The 18,193-nt window shown below is 34.4% G+C and overlaps 1 protein-coding gene across 1 annotated transcript in view; it reads right to left on the bottom strand.

Annotated features, from left to right (window-relative positions):
• Window positions 1-9,213: 9,213 nt before the first annotated feature.
• TTC37 (tetratricopeptide repeat domain 37) overlaps window positions 9,214-18,193 on the bottom strand; it is a 73,977-nt gene continuing 64,997 nt past the window's right edge. Inside the window, 3 exon segments of the mRNA XM_012644774.1 lie at window positions 9,214-9,652; window positions 12,197-12,320; window positions 14,162-14,292. Of these exon segments, the coding sequence (XP_012500228.1) occupies window positions 9,578-9,652; window positions 12,197-12,320; window positions 14,162-14,292 (330 nt within the window). The 3' untranslated portion in view covers window positions 9,214-9,577.

The following is an 18,193-nucleotide window of genomic DNA, read 5'->3' on the forward strand; positions in this document are numbered from 1 at the left end:
TACAGAATGATGTTTCAGCATTGTAGAATCTGCAATCCAGATCCATCCTATAGACTTGAGACATATGTTAAAATATCTCAGGTAGTTCTCACTTTATGTACAAACCATTTTAGCAGTCTTGGATAGTTCAAGGGTCCTGCTGCCTCCCAGCATTTCCTGCCATTTCCTTCATCTTACCAAACCTGCTCTTAGAAAACACGGGAGAAAAGCACCTTGGCATTGATCTTGGCAATGACTTTTTGGAGATAACACCAAAAGCACAGTCAACAAAAGCAAAAATAAACAAGTGAGACTACATCAAAATAAAAAGTTTCTGCGCAACAAAGGGAACAACCAAATGAAAAGACAACTTATGGAATGGGAGAAAATATTTGCAAACCATATACCTGATGGGGGCTAATATCCAAAACACATAAGGAACTCATATAACTCAACACCAAATAAACAAATAACCTGATTAAAAAATTGGATGCTGGGGAAGGGGGAGGGCGGCAGGAGGAGGGGGGAGGAGGGAGGAGGGGACAGGTATTTGTATACACAAGGAGTGCAATGCGCACTACCCGAAGGATGGACATATTTGAAACACGGACTTGGGGGGGAGGGGGAACCAAGGGCAACACACGTAACCTAAACATCTGTACACCCATAATTTGCTGAAATAAAAAAAAATAAAAAAATAAAAAAAATGGGCAAAGGACCTGAATAGACATTTTCCCAAAGAAGAGATACAAATAGCGGACAGTTTTATATAAAGGTACTCAACATCATTAATAATCAGGGAAATTCAAACCAAAACCACAATGATATATCCCCATTTTATCAGTTAAAAGGACTATTATCAAAAAATGAAATAACATGTCGGTGAGGATATAGAGAAAAGGGAACTCTTGTACGCTGTTAGTGGGATTGTAAACTGGTACAGCCTTTATGGAAAACAGTATGGAAATTGATCAAAAAACTAAAAATAGAACTGTCACACAATTCACTTCTTGGTATATTCTAAAGGAAATGAAATCATTATGTCAAAGAGACATTTACACTCCCATGTTGACTGCAGTATTATTCACAATAGCCAAGATATGGAAACAAACTAAGTGTCTATGGACAGATAAACGGATAAACAACCATAGGAGGGGTGTGTGTGTGTGTGTATGTATACATATATATAATGGAATATTAGTCAACCTTTAAAAAGAAGGAAATCCTGCCATTTGTGACAACTTGAATGAACTTAGAGGACATTATGCTAAGTTAATAAGAGTCCAGGCACAGAAAGACAAATATTGCATGATCTCATTTATATGTGGAATCTAAAGACATACAACTCACAGAAATAAAGACTAAAACAGTCGTTGCCAGAAGCTGGGAGTTGGGGCAAATGGGGGATTTCGGTCAAAGGGTACAAACTTTAAGTCATAAGATGAATAAGTACTGGAGATCTAATAATATACAGCATGATGATCATAGTTCATAATAATGTACTGTATATTTGAAATTTGCTAACAGATTAGATCTTCACACACACACAAAAATGGTAACTATGTGAGATGATGGATATGTTAAATAGCTTGATTATGGTTAATCACAATGTGTATCAAAACACACACTGTACACCTTAAATATATGCAATAAAAAATTTAAACCTGTTCTTTGGGGAAAAAAATCATGAAATTATTCATACTGAAAACTAAATGATAATGTTCAAAGTGTTTTGCTTCCCCATTAGAGACAAAGGAAAAATTACTCACCTTATGCTACACAAGTAACTGCCTTCTCAGCTCATTCTGAGATAGATATGCTCACCACCTGGTAACCAAGACAGCAGCAAGGCCCAAAGCCTAAGATGTTATCGTCAAAGAAATAGCATCCCCTGAGTGCTCTAGACACCAGCAGCTCCACCCTCTTCTACAGAAACTTTCCAAACATGGGCTCACTTCTATTGGCTTTACCCATAGTAGCAGCAATTAGCATCCAAAAACACCAAGAAGGAAAAACTTGATCTATAATACATGCACACACACATACATACATGCGTTGTTACCTTACAAAGGGGACCTCCAAACTTTTTGTGGGGTATTACTTTTTATATCTTTCCAGTCTCCATACATTCATGTGTTAAGACTGTGGATACAGTATTGAACAAACTAAACATGGACCCCGTCCTTAGGGAATTTAGTCTTGTGGAAAAGACCAACTGGAGATGACAACTGCTCTGTATAAGAATACCGTATTGAATTAGAACATTTATTGAGCTATTACCAGTTATTAGAGGCCGCTCAAAGCACTTTCCATGGATGAACTCATTTAATCTACCAGAGGCCTATTATTGAGGCATAGAGAGGTCAGGTAACTTATGTAAAGGTCACACTGCTAGTAAATTTTGGGGCCAAGATTTGAACTCACCAGTCCATAGAACTTGTTCTTAAACATTATGCTATACTGTTTCTCTAATACATGCAGACCATCTAATATTAGTGTCTGATACATAGCAGGTACTGTATCTGATAAATGGTATTAATAAAAATAAACAGAACTTTTGATTTTTATGGGACAAGAAGACAAGTTCCATGGCACTCTTTCATATAACTCTGATTCAGATCAGTAACTAAAAATACTTGAGATTAAAAAAGGAAAAGTTCCTTTTACTATGTATGAGAAGAAATACTTTGGCTTGCAATAATTCTAGCAATGGACAAAAGTAGAGAGAACTACAAAATATAGATTTCTCCTGGAACAAAATTATAATGGAGAACTATTCCTCTATTTTAAAAGCACTTCTTCCTATTGTCTCTGGGGAGGGAGGCTAACAGCTGAAGAAACATTATGGACATTGACTGGAGGTGCTCAAGGTGCTGATGCCAATGTCCAGTGAAGCATATTTCCTCCGTAAGTCTTGGCCATCAAAGCAAACCCAATAGTCATTACAGCCAGGTAAAAGCCATTAGTATCCAAATAGCAGATGCGTCTACAAAAAAGTAATGCACTGTGTTCACAAGGCAAACATTCAAGATGGATTTCAAGTGGGGCGGAGCCTACATGGTACTGGACAAACTCCCATCCCTGCAACCTGAAATGACTCCTATACCAACGAATCTAACTAGTCTCTATGCCTAAATTCCATCACTTAGCACTTAAAGGCTTTCACAAGTATTCACTACATCAACACTAAATCTTCAAAAAATGTAGGATGGTGGATAGGTTGAAGGAAGGAAAGTATGAAGGAAGGAACAAATATACACCCATGAGATTTAATCAACTACCTACTCTGCAGGGATTAGTTGATAACTAAAGAAGAGCAAGGTCCTTCAAAAACAAGAAAGTGTGTAGGGAGCTAAGATACAGGAGGGCCAAAAGAAAGTTGAACTTTGGAAAGAGGTTAGAAAAAGCCAAAGAGAAAACTAAGAGCTGGCACTTGTGACATAAAGGATTAAATCAATCAATTAACTCACTTTAGCCTTGGTTTATATCAAGTTCAAAATACAACAAGGGTAGAGTATTCCTTATCGCTATATAGGGTTAAATTTGCCAAGTGAGTCCTTTGGAGGAGGTTCCTTTCCTCCTAAGGTTTCTCCTAGAATTCTTACAGTACCAAAAAGTATATGGCAGCATCTAAATATAGCTTGGTAGGATAACTGAGTCAGTCTCAAAACACTTACCTCAACCCTTACACATTTCTTTGAGTTGACAGCAATTATTAACAAAATCTGATAATAATATCAGAAATTATCTTTGGCACCAGATTCTGTTTGCATAAGGATATAGAATAATTTAGAAGAGTTAATTTCTCTGATTTCGCTTTAAAAATTTTTTTATTGGTCTATAAAATAAGGATAATATCTACTGTAAAAAATGATGTGCAAATTAAATGAGGTAATAAAGAGCTTGGCACATAGTAGGCATTAAATCTATCACTGCCTGTAAGTCCCTGGTTGCTTTGTGGGTAATTACCTGGTGGGTAAAATGATTACTACCGCTAAAGCACAAAAAGTTCCTCTCCTGAAGGAAATGTTTGGCTGGAACAGTATGCTAGATCTTATTTAGGCTTTCTTAGAAGCTACTTGGCTAGCACCAAAGCTTTTTGCTGCCTACATATTTCCTAATATTCGCAAATTATTCACCACTGCTTATTGTAAATCTAGGTCTAGTTCACTGATAACTATTTATTCTGACCTTATTTCTTAGGAAAACCTTCCAACTGTACACGTAGCACTTATTCTGAGGCACTGTAGGGCTGACCTCAGGCAATTCAGAAATATATTTATTTCCACCTTACAGAAGCTGCTTATGACAATATAAATTTGCCTTCTCAACAATGCTTTTTTTCTTCTGCCTAACCTCCTCCTCCTTTCCACATGAAAAATCGTCTGCTCTATCTGGCTTTCTCTTGTCCCCAGAGTAACTTGTGCCCCAACACAAGAGAAATTAGCACTGCCAGGGATGCACATTGACAAGAAAACACATAACTCAGACTGCAAAGATAAAACCTGTATGTCTTTTTTCCCATACCACTTGACTTCTTCCCAGACTAATTTCCAAACTTCTGAAGCTAGCATGTATATAAAAACTATTTGTACAGTATTTTCCATTTCTTGATCTATTAAATTGAACAGATCAAGATTAGAACTTTTAAATCTATATATAGTGGTTTCCTAGAAAAGCTCGATGGCTTGATTATTAAACTATGCAGCATTTTTTTTCTAGAGATTAAGTGATCATATCTTGGATGATTCAAAGAGGAGGAAACCACATTAAAAAGGTAGCGTCTTAGAAACTCAAGTTATTTAAGTCACCTGGGAAGTGAGATAACAAAGCAATGTGAATATTTTATTTAATGTGGGTGGTCTTCCTGTAAGAAGTATAATCTATTTGGCAAGCAGCAGACACATGTAATTACTTTCAACAATTCATAGATGCTGGCTTCCATTAAAGTATTTTCTGAGTATAGGACTACTTTCCTTCTCAACAGTATGAGTCTCTTTGCAAAGGGGTTCTACCCTAAAAAGGTCTTCAAGCACCAGGGGTCCCCCTGTTCAGTGTAAACCACAGTTGCTGCTTCACAGGTGCCGCACCAAGCAGTTTATTTGAATATTTTGTTTCAGTTCAGTTCTGACTTGGAAAACTTTGGTGATTTTACAACAGAATATTGCTACCAGAAATCCAGCTTAAGGCCCTAATTTTATAAATTCAAATTAAAACTAAAGGCCAAGACTTATCCAGTCACACACCCATTCAATATTGAAACTCAGTCTGAAGCACACTACTTAGGTTTTGTGAGTATAATTTAATGCAGTTTCTTTTAAAGGGAATTAAAGTACTTGTCAACAGCATTGGTGATATTGTGCTGTAAGGAGCATGTTGGGCAAGAATAGTTCAGACATTAATTATTATAAAAATGAACAGTCACATCTTAAGAGTCAAGAATTTTTGACACGTATATTTTCACAGCAAGTAATCATTTTTAATAATTCATCATCTTTGCTCACTCCTTTTTGGCAACAATTTAGATGATCTCCAATCTCAGTGATCTTGTGAAATTCAAATTTAAAGGAATGTGTATTCATTTTTACAGCATACACAATGAGTAGTGTACTAATTTTCCATTGCTACCATGAGAAATTATCACAAGCTTAGTGGCTTAAAACAACAAATTTATTACCTTACAGTTCTGTAAGTCAGAAGTCCGGTATGCATCTCACCAGGCTACAATCAAGCTGTCAGCAAGGTTGCCATTCCTTTCTGGCGGTTCTATAGGAGCATGTTTTCTTGTTTTTTTGTTTTTAGAATCTACCTCATGGCTGATGTCTCCTTTCCCCATCTTCAAAACCAGCAATGACAAATCTCTCTGACCTTCTTCCATTGTCATCTCTCTCTTAAACATTCTCCATTTTTAAGGACACTTGTGATTAAATTGGATCCACCTAGATAATCCAGGATAATCTCCCTATCTCAAGGTCTTTACTCTCAATCACATTTGCCAAGTACCTCTGCTGTGTCTTCACAAGCTCTGGGGATTAGGCATGAATATTTCTGGGGGCCATTATTCTGCCTACCACAAGCAGAAACTGCAAGATAAGGTGGGTAATGAAAACATGTTTATTTCCATAAAATCAATATAATTTAAAATGTTTATAATAAATGTTATACACAAGGAAAGTATTGGTGAAGAATGAGGCCCAAATGAACTTTTTACTGATTCAAACTCAGTAGAGATCATCATGTGTAAATTATTTCAACAGTCCAGTGATGTAATATGAAACCCAACCCTTATTTTGTTGGACACTCCAATTTTAATTTAATTATTATTGGCACCATTTCCCTTCACTAAAACAATTAGGTATTTTCAATTCTAAGTTCAGAATTAATAAGATGAAAATATTTTAAATGTTTCATAACAGCTATTTGTTAAAGATATACTAAATCTTAATTTTCCTATGTCAAAACATTTTAAGGTTTAAAGATAGTTTAGCATTTATAAAACTATTATAGTTATAGAGATTATTTGCTTAAGTACATCAGAATTTAAAATACTGCTATTCAGAAAGCTCCTACTCAGCCAAAGAAATGAAAAACCCATTATTATAGCACAGGGACAGCCTGACACCATGAGTGGTATTGAGGTATAATAAATCTTAGTGAATACATTTTCAAAACCAAAAATGGGGCACGAGGATATTCTTTTTATTCCATCTATATGAAAAGTCTTAAAAATATATATATGGAAAAATTATTGTACCTGTATACGATACACAAATGTATCTTTTGAAAGTACAAAAATAAAAGCAAAACAAAAAAACTCTCCTGCAAATTGAGGGCCAATTTATAACCAGCAGCTGAGTGCTACACCTTCCAAAAAGCAGCATGGAAGCCTGAGAAGTTTTCCATCCATTAACAACTAACGAGGGAGAAAGGAAGACCTGTAGAGAGACAAGAGTCAACTTTGTCAAAACAAAGTTCCCACACTTTTTAATGTGCAAAAACTGAAATGGATCTTCAGGCCACATTGACTCATGCCAAAATATGCTTCATTTTGCTGTTTCTATAAATTTCCCCAAAGCAGATATCAAACTTTCTCTGCAGCAACCAAGTATGTATCCTTTCATATTCTTATATTACATACTAGTAAATATTTACCTAATGTTTCATACTATTTTAAATAACCACAACTTTTAAATACCTTAATGTATAACCTGAGTATTTCTAGCCAATCTTATTCTGTGTAGAATTCTAAATTAAAGGAAGTTTGTCAATAGTTCCTTTTATTAAGTGAAAAAAGAGCACAGTATTTTAAATTAAGGGTTTTTTTTTTCTTAACCAGAAATTAATAGAAGGGACACTTGAAGAAATATGATAACTGATCCCAAACAAATAGATTGTGTTTCAAAAGCTTACTTGTAATCTGAAATGTTTTTCCCATAGGAAATTATTATTAGATGCCAAACTAGTCTATAAAGATCTAATCAATAATAGAAAATGGTGGATAAAAAAACAACAAAAAATGCACCATAATTTTCAAATAAAGTATAACAAAAATAATGATATAATAATATGAATGCTAAATACTGGTACTTCAGGAAATAACTTTTAATCTAATTCCTCTAATTAATTTTATGTATAAACTCCAAAAGGAAACTCTGGCCACTTTTAGAGTTTCTAGAATCTGACAACACTGATTCATTTTGAATTTTTTTTTGCTTTACGCATGCTGTTTAGCACCACTCTCTTTTATTAACTAGTATTAAATGACAAGGTTAAGAATACTTAGCCTAGGTCTGGCACAAAGTAAGCTCCATAAAATTTATATAATTAGAAATGATTTGAGGTCATGGTAACTGGGTAGCAATTTGAAAAAACGGCAACAAACAAAAGTTGAGAGAGGATGTGTGCACATAAATGTAAAAAAAAAATGACCTAAGATGGTATTACCAAAGGTGTTTTGCCAACTCTGGACCTGAGGTCCCTGAAAGCCAGAATTTGGCAAGAGAGTCAAGTTAAAAGGTTACCACTTGATTATGGGCCTGAAGCAAAGGCTAAAACCAAGTCCACAGTCTAGGTGGAAGTGACCTTGTAAAGCAAAGGATACCCCAGAAAGCAGACGGAGGACAAGAACTGAATCCAAAGCATTTAGGCAAATGGAATCATCCCATTCTGAAGGGAAAAGGCTGAAGTGTTTCCCTGAGGGAACAGGAGGGCATGGGCACCAGGGCTGCACAGGCAGCCTTTTGCAGTGCATCTTTGGCTAAGTCTGTGAGCCAGCATTGAAAGCACTGAATCAGTTTGACAGTTATGAGGATAAGGAAGAAATGGGCAGAGACTGGCATGTGCTTAAACTTGCTAAAGAAGAAAATAAACGGAAAAATCATCATTGCGTTAATCCAGTGGTTCACAAATCTGAATGAATATTAGAATTTTTTACTCATACCTCTAAAATGCAGAGTCCTAGGCCTGCCCCCATCCTTAAAGATTCTGATTGCATAGGTCTGAATGATTATAATGTTCAGCCAAATTTGGGAAACACAAGATTACAGTTCAGTTCAACAGATTAAACTCTGAAGTGCAATTTAATTACAGAATATTGTCAATTTATATTATCTCACAAAGTAACATTGTGAAGCTGTTGGTTTAGAAAACCCACATAAATTATATAACCACATATTTTTATATAATAAATAATATGCAAATGTCTGAAGACATTTTTAAAACCACAAATTCAAAGTAAGTGACATAGTTTCTTCATATACATAAAGGGTTTTTTGAAAAAAAAAATAGATAACTGCTTTCACGTTTTAAAATTCGAAATTTACAAATTATGTCTGATATTGATACTATAAAGAAAGACACTGTATTTCTGTTTTATTTCAGAAAGTTCAAGTCTTTTCATCATAATTGAAGAAATTACATGATCAATTAAATATTGATAGCATTACTTTACAAAATTTTCCATTAATGTTTTTAAATGCAACCATACACCTGAGTGTTTTGAATTATATAATCACATCCATTAGAGTCTAAGACTCACCAACATTTATATTATGCTTCTTCAGTAGAATCTGAGATTAACCACTAGCAAAATAGGTTATAAGATGATTTGGATTTTATGATGAATTGATCTGCTGAACTCCAGAATTCATAGGAGGAATTAAATCTTTGAATTTGTTTTTTAACAAATGAAAATTCTGCATTGTGCTAATCTGCTTTTGCATATTATTTAGAAAATGGCTATTAAGGCTTTACTGTAAGGGCTTACAAAACAAGATATTCTATTGTGCACCATGCAAGATGCAGAAAATAATGGCTTACAAATAATTGTTGAGCAACCCAGGGAATCATGGTTTTCCTTTCATTATGGACTTCCCAAAGATTTTTTTCCAGATTAAAATCAGATTAAGAGTTAATGGAAAATTACATTCCTAACTTAAAAACTTAAACTTCTTTACACTTAAAAAAGAAAAAAAATGAATGATTATAACTATAGTTTTTAAAAATGTTGCTTTGGGAAAAAGTCCTGATCTACTGCTTTTGACAGTTGCTGTCATTTGACAGTTTTTTCTTTGCTTCCTTACTATAAAATAATCCAATATTATTGTGAAGACAATTTCTGATTCAGTTCCAATGCTCTTGTATCTCCGTGAGTTTTGGCATTGTTTACCAGCACCTGTGAGAAATTACATACAAGAACATTAGTATTTTGTTTATTAACAATATCCATATTTAGATTCATAGAAGACAAGTATTCCAAGGGCAGCAGTTTTGAAAGGCAACACCAAATCATGTAAGAAAAAGTGACTGTGCAATTTTTCATTCACTTTTGCTAAAATAAATTGTTCATAGTTAACAGAGAGAGCACAATTCATTCAATTTAGTATAGATACCAACATTTTGATTGTTACTACTGTCAGCACTGTATAAAATTAAGGTTTTGTTTGGTGGCTTTGTTTATAGTATAGTAGTCTCTAAACCCTTACCCCAAAAGAGCATTTTATGAATAGAATTGTCCAAATGACATTGTTCCCTTTTAAAGTCACAGCTTAGGATTTAGGGTCTAGGTTCTAGGCTTTATCAAAAAAAATCTTTCCATGATTTCACCAATTCCACAAACCAGAAGATTAAATTTCAGCTGATCATTCCACTATTAAAACATCTGTTGGTTGTTCATTGCCAAGCCCGGTGAAGGGTCTGAGATTTTGCTCTACTTGCAAACTAACAAGTTAGTCCACTACAGTTCTATGATGCTACCAGAAGACACAGGACTCCTGGGTCAGAGACAAAGGTCTTCATTACTTCATTACTCATGGTACAGCAAGCAGCATCAGCATCAACATATTTGCATCTGTTCCCCTTGCCCTCTAAGCTTCACAGGGTGACATGGATGGACACATAGTTCCCACATATGTGGGTTGTATTACAAGAGGAGAACCCCGAGCCTAGGAGACGTAGGTCTTTTAGAATGGGCAGGAATGCCTACCCTTTGCTCTGGAAGGAGACACTATGTCTGTCTCCCAAGCCTATTCACTACAAATATCCTTGAAAAGACAGATTGGAACAAAGGATAGTCAGGTCCCCTGCTCGCAAAGTATTTACACACACAAGAGACCCATGATCAATTGTCTCCCAATATTCATACATGTTCTACCTTTTTTTGTTTGCAATATGTTGATTATAATGCCTTTCTCCAAACATTGTTTTCTTTAACATTTCTTTTCTTTTGTATATTTCACCAAGAAGCAAACGGTATTTCAAAATGCTATAGGTACTGAAAACCTTTTCATTAATTTTCATTGCTTTTTAAATTGTTGGCTAAAGTTATGAGAATCTTAACCCAATATATTTTTATATATTCTACCTTTTTCAAAAGAATTTTAGATACATATATGTTTATATATTTAGATACCAGAGCTATCCCATGAGGAGTAGAAATTATCACATATACTTTATAGAAAAGGCAAGAAGTAGTCAAATAATTTCTTCAAAGATAATGTGAACACCCCATTAGATTCTGCTACCTCTTCCATTAGTACATCTGATGGCTGACTTTTAAACTCGTAAAATTTTCAGTGGTCTATAGATAAAATATTACCAATTAGGCAAGCTCCCTCTAATGTTGCCCTTCTCCTTCACTTAAGAAAAAGTTTATAAGGGCTGGGTGCGGTAGCTTACACCTGTAATCCTAACACTTTGGGAGGCCGAGGCAGAAGGATCGCTTGAGGCCAGGAGTTTGAGATCAGCTTATGCAACATAAGGAGACCTTGTCTCTAAAGAATAAAAAAAAAATTAGCTGGGCGTGAGAGTGCACACCTGTAGTCCCAGCCACTCAGGACGCTGAGGCAGGAGGATGGCTTAAGCCCAGGAGTTCAAGCCCAGGAGTTACAGTGAGCTGTGATAGCGCCACTGAACTTTAGCCTGGGCAACAGAGGGAGACCCTATCTCTTAAAAAATAAATGAATAAATAAATAAAAATGAAAAAGAAAGCTTATAAGAATGCCTTGATAGATAAGTATATAAAGATATCCATGAATTGGCTATATTTTAATACAGAAAAAAAAAGTAAAACCATTTGCCACCTATGATTAGTATCTGATTACTTACAATATACTTCACAACTGATCTGACCCTAAGGTTTTAAACCAATGCCATAAATCCTCTGTACTTGCTATCAGTTTAGATTCTGGCTTTGAAATGGTTATGTCAAAGACAAATTAGTATGGTTAAGCATCTCTAATCTGAAATCTGAAACGCTCCAATGAGCATTTCCTTTGAGCATCATGTTGGCACACAGAAAGTTTGGGATTTTAGAGCATTTTGGAGTTCTGGCTTAGGGATGTTCAATCTAGCTTCCCCATATAAGGGTGTCTTATACACATACAGGATAAATCTACATTAAACTGTTTTTAAACATAGCATTAACAGTCCTGTTATTAATGTCAAAGTTTCCCAGCTTTCAGTATTCCAATATTGAAATGGGAATTTTATAACTAACCCATGGTAAGATGCAAGCTATATATTTAATCTTCAAGCCATGTACATAAATATTTCTTTACTTTTAATAGATACAACAGCAGACATTGTAGTCTTTTGTTGGCCAAAGAACTGCATGGTCATTTTTTTGAAAAATTCAATCATAAAGTGGAATAATTTTGAAAAATAACTCTAAAACCCTTAGGGCCAAGGTAAAATATTTTAAATAAAATCAATGCCTTACGTCAATGAGCTCATAGTCATCTTTGGCATATAAGTGTCTCAGTAGGTACCAACGTGCAGTTGATACAATAGATTTGGGATACCCAGGCTGATACACCACTCTCTCCAAAAGACGTCGTGTTTCTCTGGGAAAAAGATATTTACATTTAGTTTGAAGCATGAAAATTAACATATTTCATATAGTAGTCTCATACACACAGTATCTTTCTCATTCTTTTGCAGATGTGATACTTGATTACTTCATAATTTTTTTATTCAAATAATAAATATAATAATGGTTAATATTTATTAAGTATCATGCACTAGGTACTATGCAAAACGTTTTACACATGTGGTCATGTTTAATATTCACAACCTTATTAGGTAGTTGCTATTATTATTCCCATTTTTCAGATAAATAAATTAATGTTCCTTCCAAGTAGAATGAGGAAAGGCACCCCTATTTTATGAACAGTTCTGAGTGCTCCTCCTCTAATCTTTTTTGAAAGTAGGCAGAAAACAAATAAATCAATAAATAATACAAAGGTGAAGTAGAGTGGAACAAGAAATATTTAACAGCTACACTAGAGGCTAAGTGTATCATATCAGACTTTTAGTGTATGTTTTCAAAGATGTGTGTGATATGTGAGCTGATGCAATAACAGCTGATTTATAGTTATGTTAATTTTTTCTTTCCTAATTTACTAACATCTTTGACTCCAAAAACTTCTGTACCGGTAAAAACAACAAATTGAGGTAACTTCAGAACTGCTAAGTAGAAGGATCTTATAAGTAGCAATTGGTTTGAAGCAGAAACTAAAGAAATTGTCTTAAAGATGCTTTTGCATAGGGCTAATACAGTAAGTATATTCTTTTTTCTTAGACCTTATGTTTATTTGGGCTGGGTTTTGAAGGCAATAAAAATTATGGGAGGTGTTAACAAAGATTCCTGGGGGAAAAGGGAGATAATGCCTTCCAAGTCATCCATACTGAGCATAAGCAGAAGTAGTTCATTAGGAAGTTTACATTATAAAACATTTCTTGGTGAAATTATAATAGTAACACACAAAAAATGTCCAAAAATAAAATATTAATAAATAATGCCGGAATTTCTAATTAGCCATACAAAAGGTCTTAATCTTCCATCACCCTTAGTCCCCTAGATTTTTTTTTCCTCCCTTCTATTCACAAGTATTGAAATCTCTATTTTGTGAATGTGTCTTCTGCCACATATTTATTATTAAGCTTTATTTCTATAACACCTATTCTGTTCCAGTAATGTCTGCTCCTAAATCACTGTTTTACTTCTAGTTGCTTTGTACTACGTGTAGTATCTATGAGAACTAGATATTATTTTCAGAATTTTAAAATATTCTTGCCTGTTTTTTCATCCTTATGATCTTTAAGTAAGTCTCTTCAAATTTATTGCTGAAACTATCCCCACCCTTCAATAAAAATATTGCTAGAATTTTTATAGTTTAATCTGAGTAGATTTTGGATTGTTTAGATATGAAACCACATTATTTATAAACAATATATCTCTGCCTTTTCAATATTTATTACTTCTTTCATAACTTACAGCATTAGCATCATAACTTATAGCATTAGCAAGAACTTTTGTTAATATAGCTTTGAATTTGGGTCTTTTTGATTTTGTTTCTAGAATCCTCATCAAATTGTTGGCACCTCCTAACATAGTGGAGAACAAAAACTCCAAGGTGTCTTCACTTAGTATGTTGTCATGTCAAACCTCTCATATCCTATATTTGCATACCAAATTATTTTTTAAAACAAATACAAGACTTTTTTCTCTCTTATTGGATTTCTAGAACCAGCTCTTTCTTCCAAAGCAGATACATATATACAAACAACCCCAAAGTTTATTAGTTTGTTAAACTAATTATAAATTTTTCCTTGATTGTTACCTAGAAGGATTTAAAGTGGAAAAGCATTTCCAAGAAAAAAAATGAACAAATATTCTTTATACCTTGCCCCCATTTTGCGGTTGAATTGTAACAAAGCTTGTAAGAGAACAGCCAGTGGACAAAAGCAAAGTTTCAAGGCCTCAGTTGTAGCCTCTTGAACCAAGGGTGGCCAGTGATCACTGGAAATGTTAGCCTATAAAAATATGAGACATATTAATTCAAAGTTTTCAACATACTCACTTCAAAAGTATGTATTCGACTCTGATTTATTGAGTACCTACTTGTCGAAGTCATCATATAAATGATACAAGGAACATAATTACTAAAAAATGATTTAAGATCTGATTCCTGCACTTGTGGAGCTATAAAACAGAGTAGACTGGAATAAAAGAAGGGTTCAAAGAGGAGCTATCATTTAAAAACCACTAAAATATTTGTTAAAAGAAAATGTACTATTACATAATACTACATAGGTGAATAAAATCTATCTGTTAGTAAGCCTTGTGTCTACCAAATATGCAAAACTCAATCTAACATGATTCATTCTTTAACTGGTAGTGATAAATATAAAGTTCTACATTTCAAAAATTATCTAAGGAGAGAGGAAAGACTGAAATAAAGTATTTTAATTAAATCCCAATATAAAAGAAAATTCAAAGCAGATTAGACAAATTAAATCAAAGTAATACTGAAAAAACTTATAAAATTTCACTTTATGGGAAAAACGTTAATGTATCTATACATTACTTGGGTTATAAATTTTGGTCTTACAGTACGTATTGACTCAGAAATAACATAGGGTAAGTCTTTCTGAAGAAACAGTAACAAAATAAAATGGTAAACACTTTACTGAATTATGCAGGGAGAAAAAATGCATTCAAAATATTTCATTAAAAACTTCAAATTGTAACCACGATTCATAAGTATCTAGACTATGCATTTTAATAAAGTCAATACAATGAATCAATATATAGTCCATTTCAAACACCAAACAATAAAAAAAAAGTTGGAGTAATAATCTCTGAGTGCAGTGTAGGCAATAGTAATTTGAGTAATCAAGGAAGAGGAAGCTATAAAGATAATGAATTTGAAAATGGAGAACAGAAATTGTGGTTCATCTTCTATAAATATGGGAACAGTGGGATCTTGGGTACATCTGACAAAGAAAATAAGGCAAGGCATATTCTAATAAAATTATTTCTAACATCTTTTTAAAAGCCAGTAATATAAAACTGCTTTCAAAAATGTACTCTCTAAATTCCAAGAAATCATACAAAACATTCTGTAAAGTTGGCCCAAAGATGATTGATTACATAAGAAAAAAGTTACTATATATAACTGGCATATTGAGCAATGTGATCACAACATACTTTTATTTTTGTCTTCCACTCTCTCTTTAAAATTTACTATTTGAAGGAGACTGTTTCTCTGGCTCTGGATGTAAATTACAGTAGGCCCCATGACTCTTATATCCATTTTCTTACATTCATTCACAAACGCAGTCTCAATTAGAATGTCCTCTTCTTTTCAAGACTTCAGTCTTCATTCAAAGGTAATATTTACACACATGCACACAACCCCCTTCCAATCCCAATTCCCCTCAGCTCCCAGGCTAGTGTATGTTTATAGGCAGTGGCAAATGGCTTGTTTCTCCCTAATACTCCCACCTCTTCTTACTGATTGTAGCTTCAGGCCCCTACCGAAATATCACAAGTTTGTATTTGACTGGTGCCATTATAAGACAGTGTCAAGCTCTCCAGGCCTGACAGATGTTTAAAGCTCTTATGCTGGCTTTAGCAGAGACTTTTTCAACATGGGTAGTCTCTCATTTGCAGGTCCAGCTACATAACCTGCAAGGCCCAGTGCAAACTAAGTGTAGGGCCCTTTGTTCAAAAATGATTAAGAATTTCAAGATAGCAACTGCAGAGCCTTAAACCAAGTATGGAGCACTAAACAACTACATAGGGCTCATCCCATCAAGCCAGCCCTAGTCATCTGCAGTTCTACTAATCTGGCAAACGTATTCTATTCCACTTATTCTCTCCACATTCTCTAGCAATCTAGAAACTTCTAGCCTGCTTTCTGCTGACAGCCCATCCTCCCTCTAGCTGGCCCTACTGGACAGGATCTAAGATAACGCCTACGTTAACATTAACCCACTCTCACACTTGGTATCACTCATTTCTAGATCTAACAAACTCTGAGAGTGCTGCCGATCCCATCTTCATTAACTCTCCTTCACTCCTTCCATCCCATACCACGAGCAAACATTCCTTCCTACCTTTGGGATTCATCTACTATTGACCACTCTCTCCCAGAAGCATGCATTTTCCAAATCACTGGCAACTCTCTTCTCTGTCCTAACACCTTAGACTGAGAGCCACAGGCTTTGAAACGTGTCAGATATCTGTCCATATGCTTCTAGACATGTGCCTCTAGGACCTCAGAGGACACACATCAAAGCCTCCCTCTCTCTGGTAGCACCCCCTTCCTCACCTTTGTGTGTATCCAGTGCCATGGGAAAAATGGGCGAGGCAGCAGTTCTCTCCAAAGAAATTTCTTCACCAATCCTTCTCCAACTCCACTCCTCTGATAGTTTCATAGCTTCCTTTTAGGTTAGTATCCTATCTGCTTCAAAAATCTGTATCTTGATCTGATATCTCACTTTGGAATCTGATATCTAATAACTAACCTTTCAGTTTAATATCCAATATATTATCACACATACAGTAGTCTTTCATTAAAAAGTCTAATTTTAATACATCCATCTTCTCCATACTGCCAGCTGTTTACCACAGAAATATAGTATCTCCTTTATTATTTTATAATAATTGTTGGGTGTTAAACGTTCTAAAAAGAACAAATTAGATTTGGATAGTGCTTTAAGGTTTACAAAGGCTCTTGCAAAGGTTACTTCATTTGTTATTCATAACAACCCCACAAGAAGTCAAAGTAGGTATTATGATCTCCACTATTACAAAAGAGAAAAGAGCTCTAAACAGTTTAATTGCCTAAAGGTTTCACAGGCAGTAAATGGTAGAACCAGACGATTGGCTGTTAGAGAAAATATTTTTGTGGTATAGTGATGGGGGAGGAGTGTAGGTATACATAGGTATTATTACCAAACTGCAAACTAATTTCCTCATCGGTAAAATAGGGTTATTGTGACTATTAAATAAGTTAACAAGTGTAGAGCACTTATAACAGTACCTAGCACAAGTAAGTGCTATATGTGTTTGCTATTATTATAGCTATTATTAATTTATTTTATTCCAGGTCATATTTAATTTTCCAACATTAAAAAAGACTACCAAATAACATTAAAACTAAAAAATAAAGGCTAAAAAGAGCGTTCACTTCTCCCATTCACATATTCAAGAGCATGTTATAGGTACTATGTGTGGCTTCTATAGCTCACCAGTTACCAAGGTCATAAAGAACTTTGTTAAATATAAATATGGAACAAACAAAATGTTTGGTTACCACTATTTCTTTCCACAAAAATCACTTCAAATTTGAGTACGCTATTATTTGTTCATTCATTTAGAAACCATTTATCGAGGACTTCCTATGTACAAGGCAGAGTGGTAAAGCAAGGAAGCAAGGATGAACAAAATACGGCCCACATTTAAAGGTCTTAAATGTGTTCTATAGTAATGGCACCAAAGCTGAAAAAAATTTCCTAATTCTTCTATTTCTTTGTCAAAATGTCTAGTTAAAGTCAGTAAATCACATTCTCAAGGAACAGTATGATAAAAAAGAGTTAGTTTAGGCCTGACAAGGCCAATCTCTTCTAACCATGTACAACAGAAAGAATGACAGTTCATCTTTTAATTACAAAAGCAATATGCATGATAAAAATTCAAGGACTATCAAAAGAGATGAAAAATTCTCCTCTACCATCCCTTAAAATTCACAGTACCATTTTCCAAAATAACTGCCATTAACTTTCTTATATATCTTTCCACATAATAATATCTTTCTATGTGCTTATAAGTGCGTGTGCACCCAAAAACAAAAGATGTATTCTTAAAAATACATGCCACATATACACTCAGGATTATATCATACATATTGTTCTGCAGCTTACCTTC

This window comes from Propithecus coquereli, unplaced genomic scaffold, assembly GCF_000956105.1.
Source record: "Propithecus coquereli isolate 6110/MARCELLA unplaced genomic scaffold, Pcoq_1.0 Scaffold22, whole genome shotgun sequence".
NCBI lineage: Eukaryota > Metazoa > Chordata > Mammalia > Primates > Indriidae > Propithecus > Propithecus coquereli.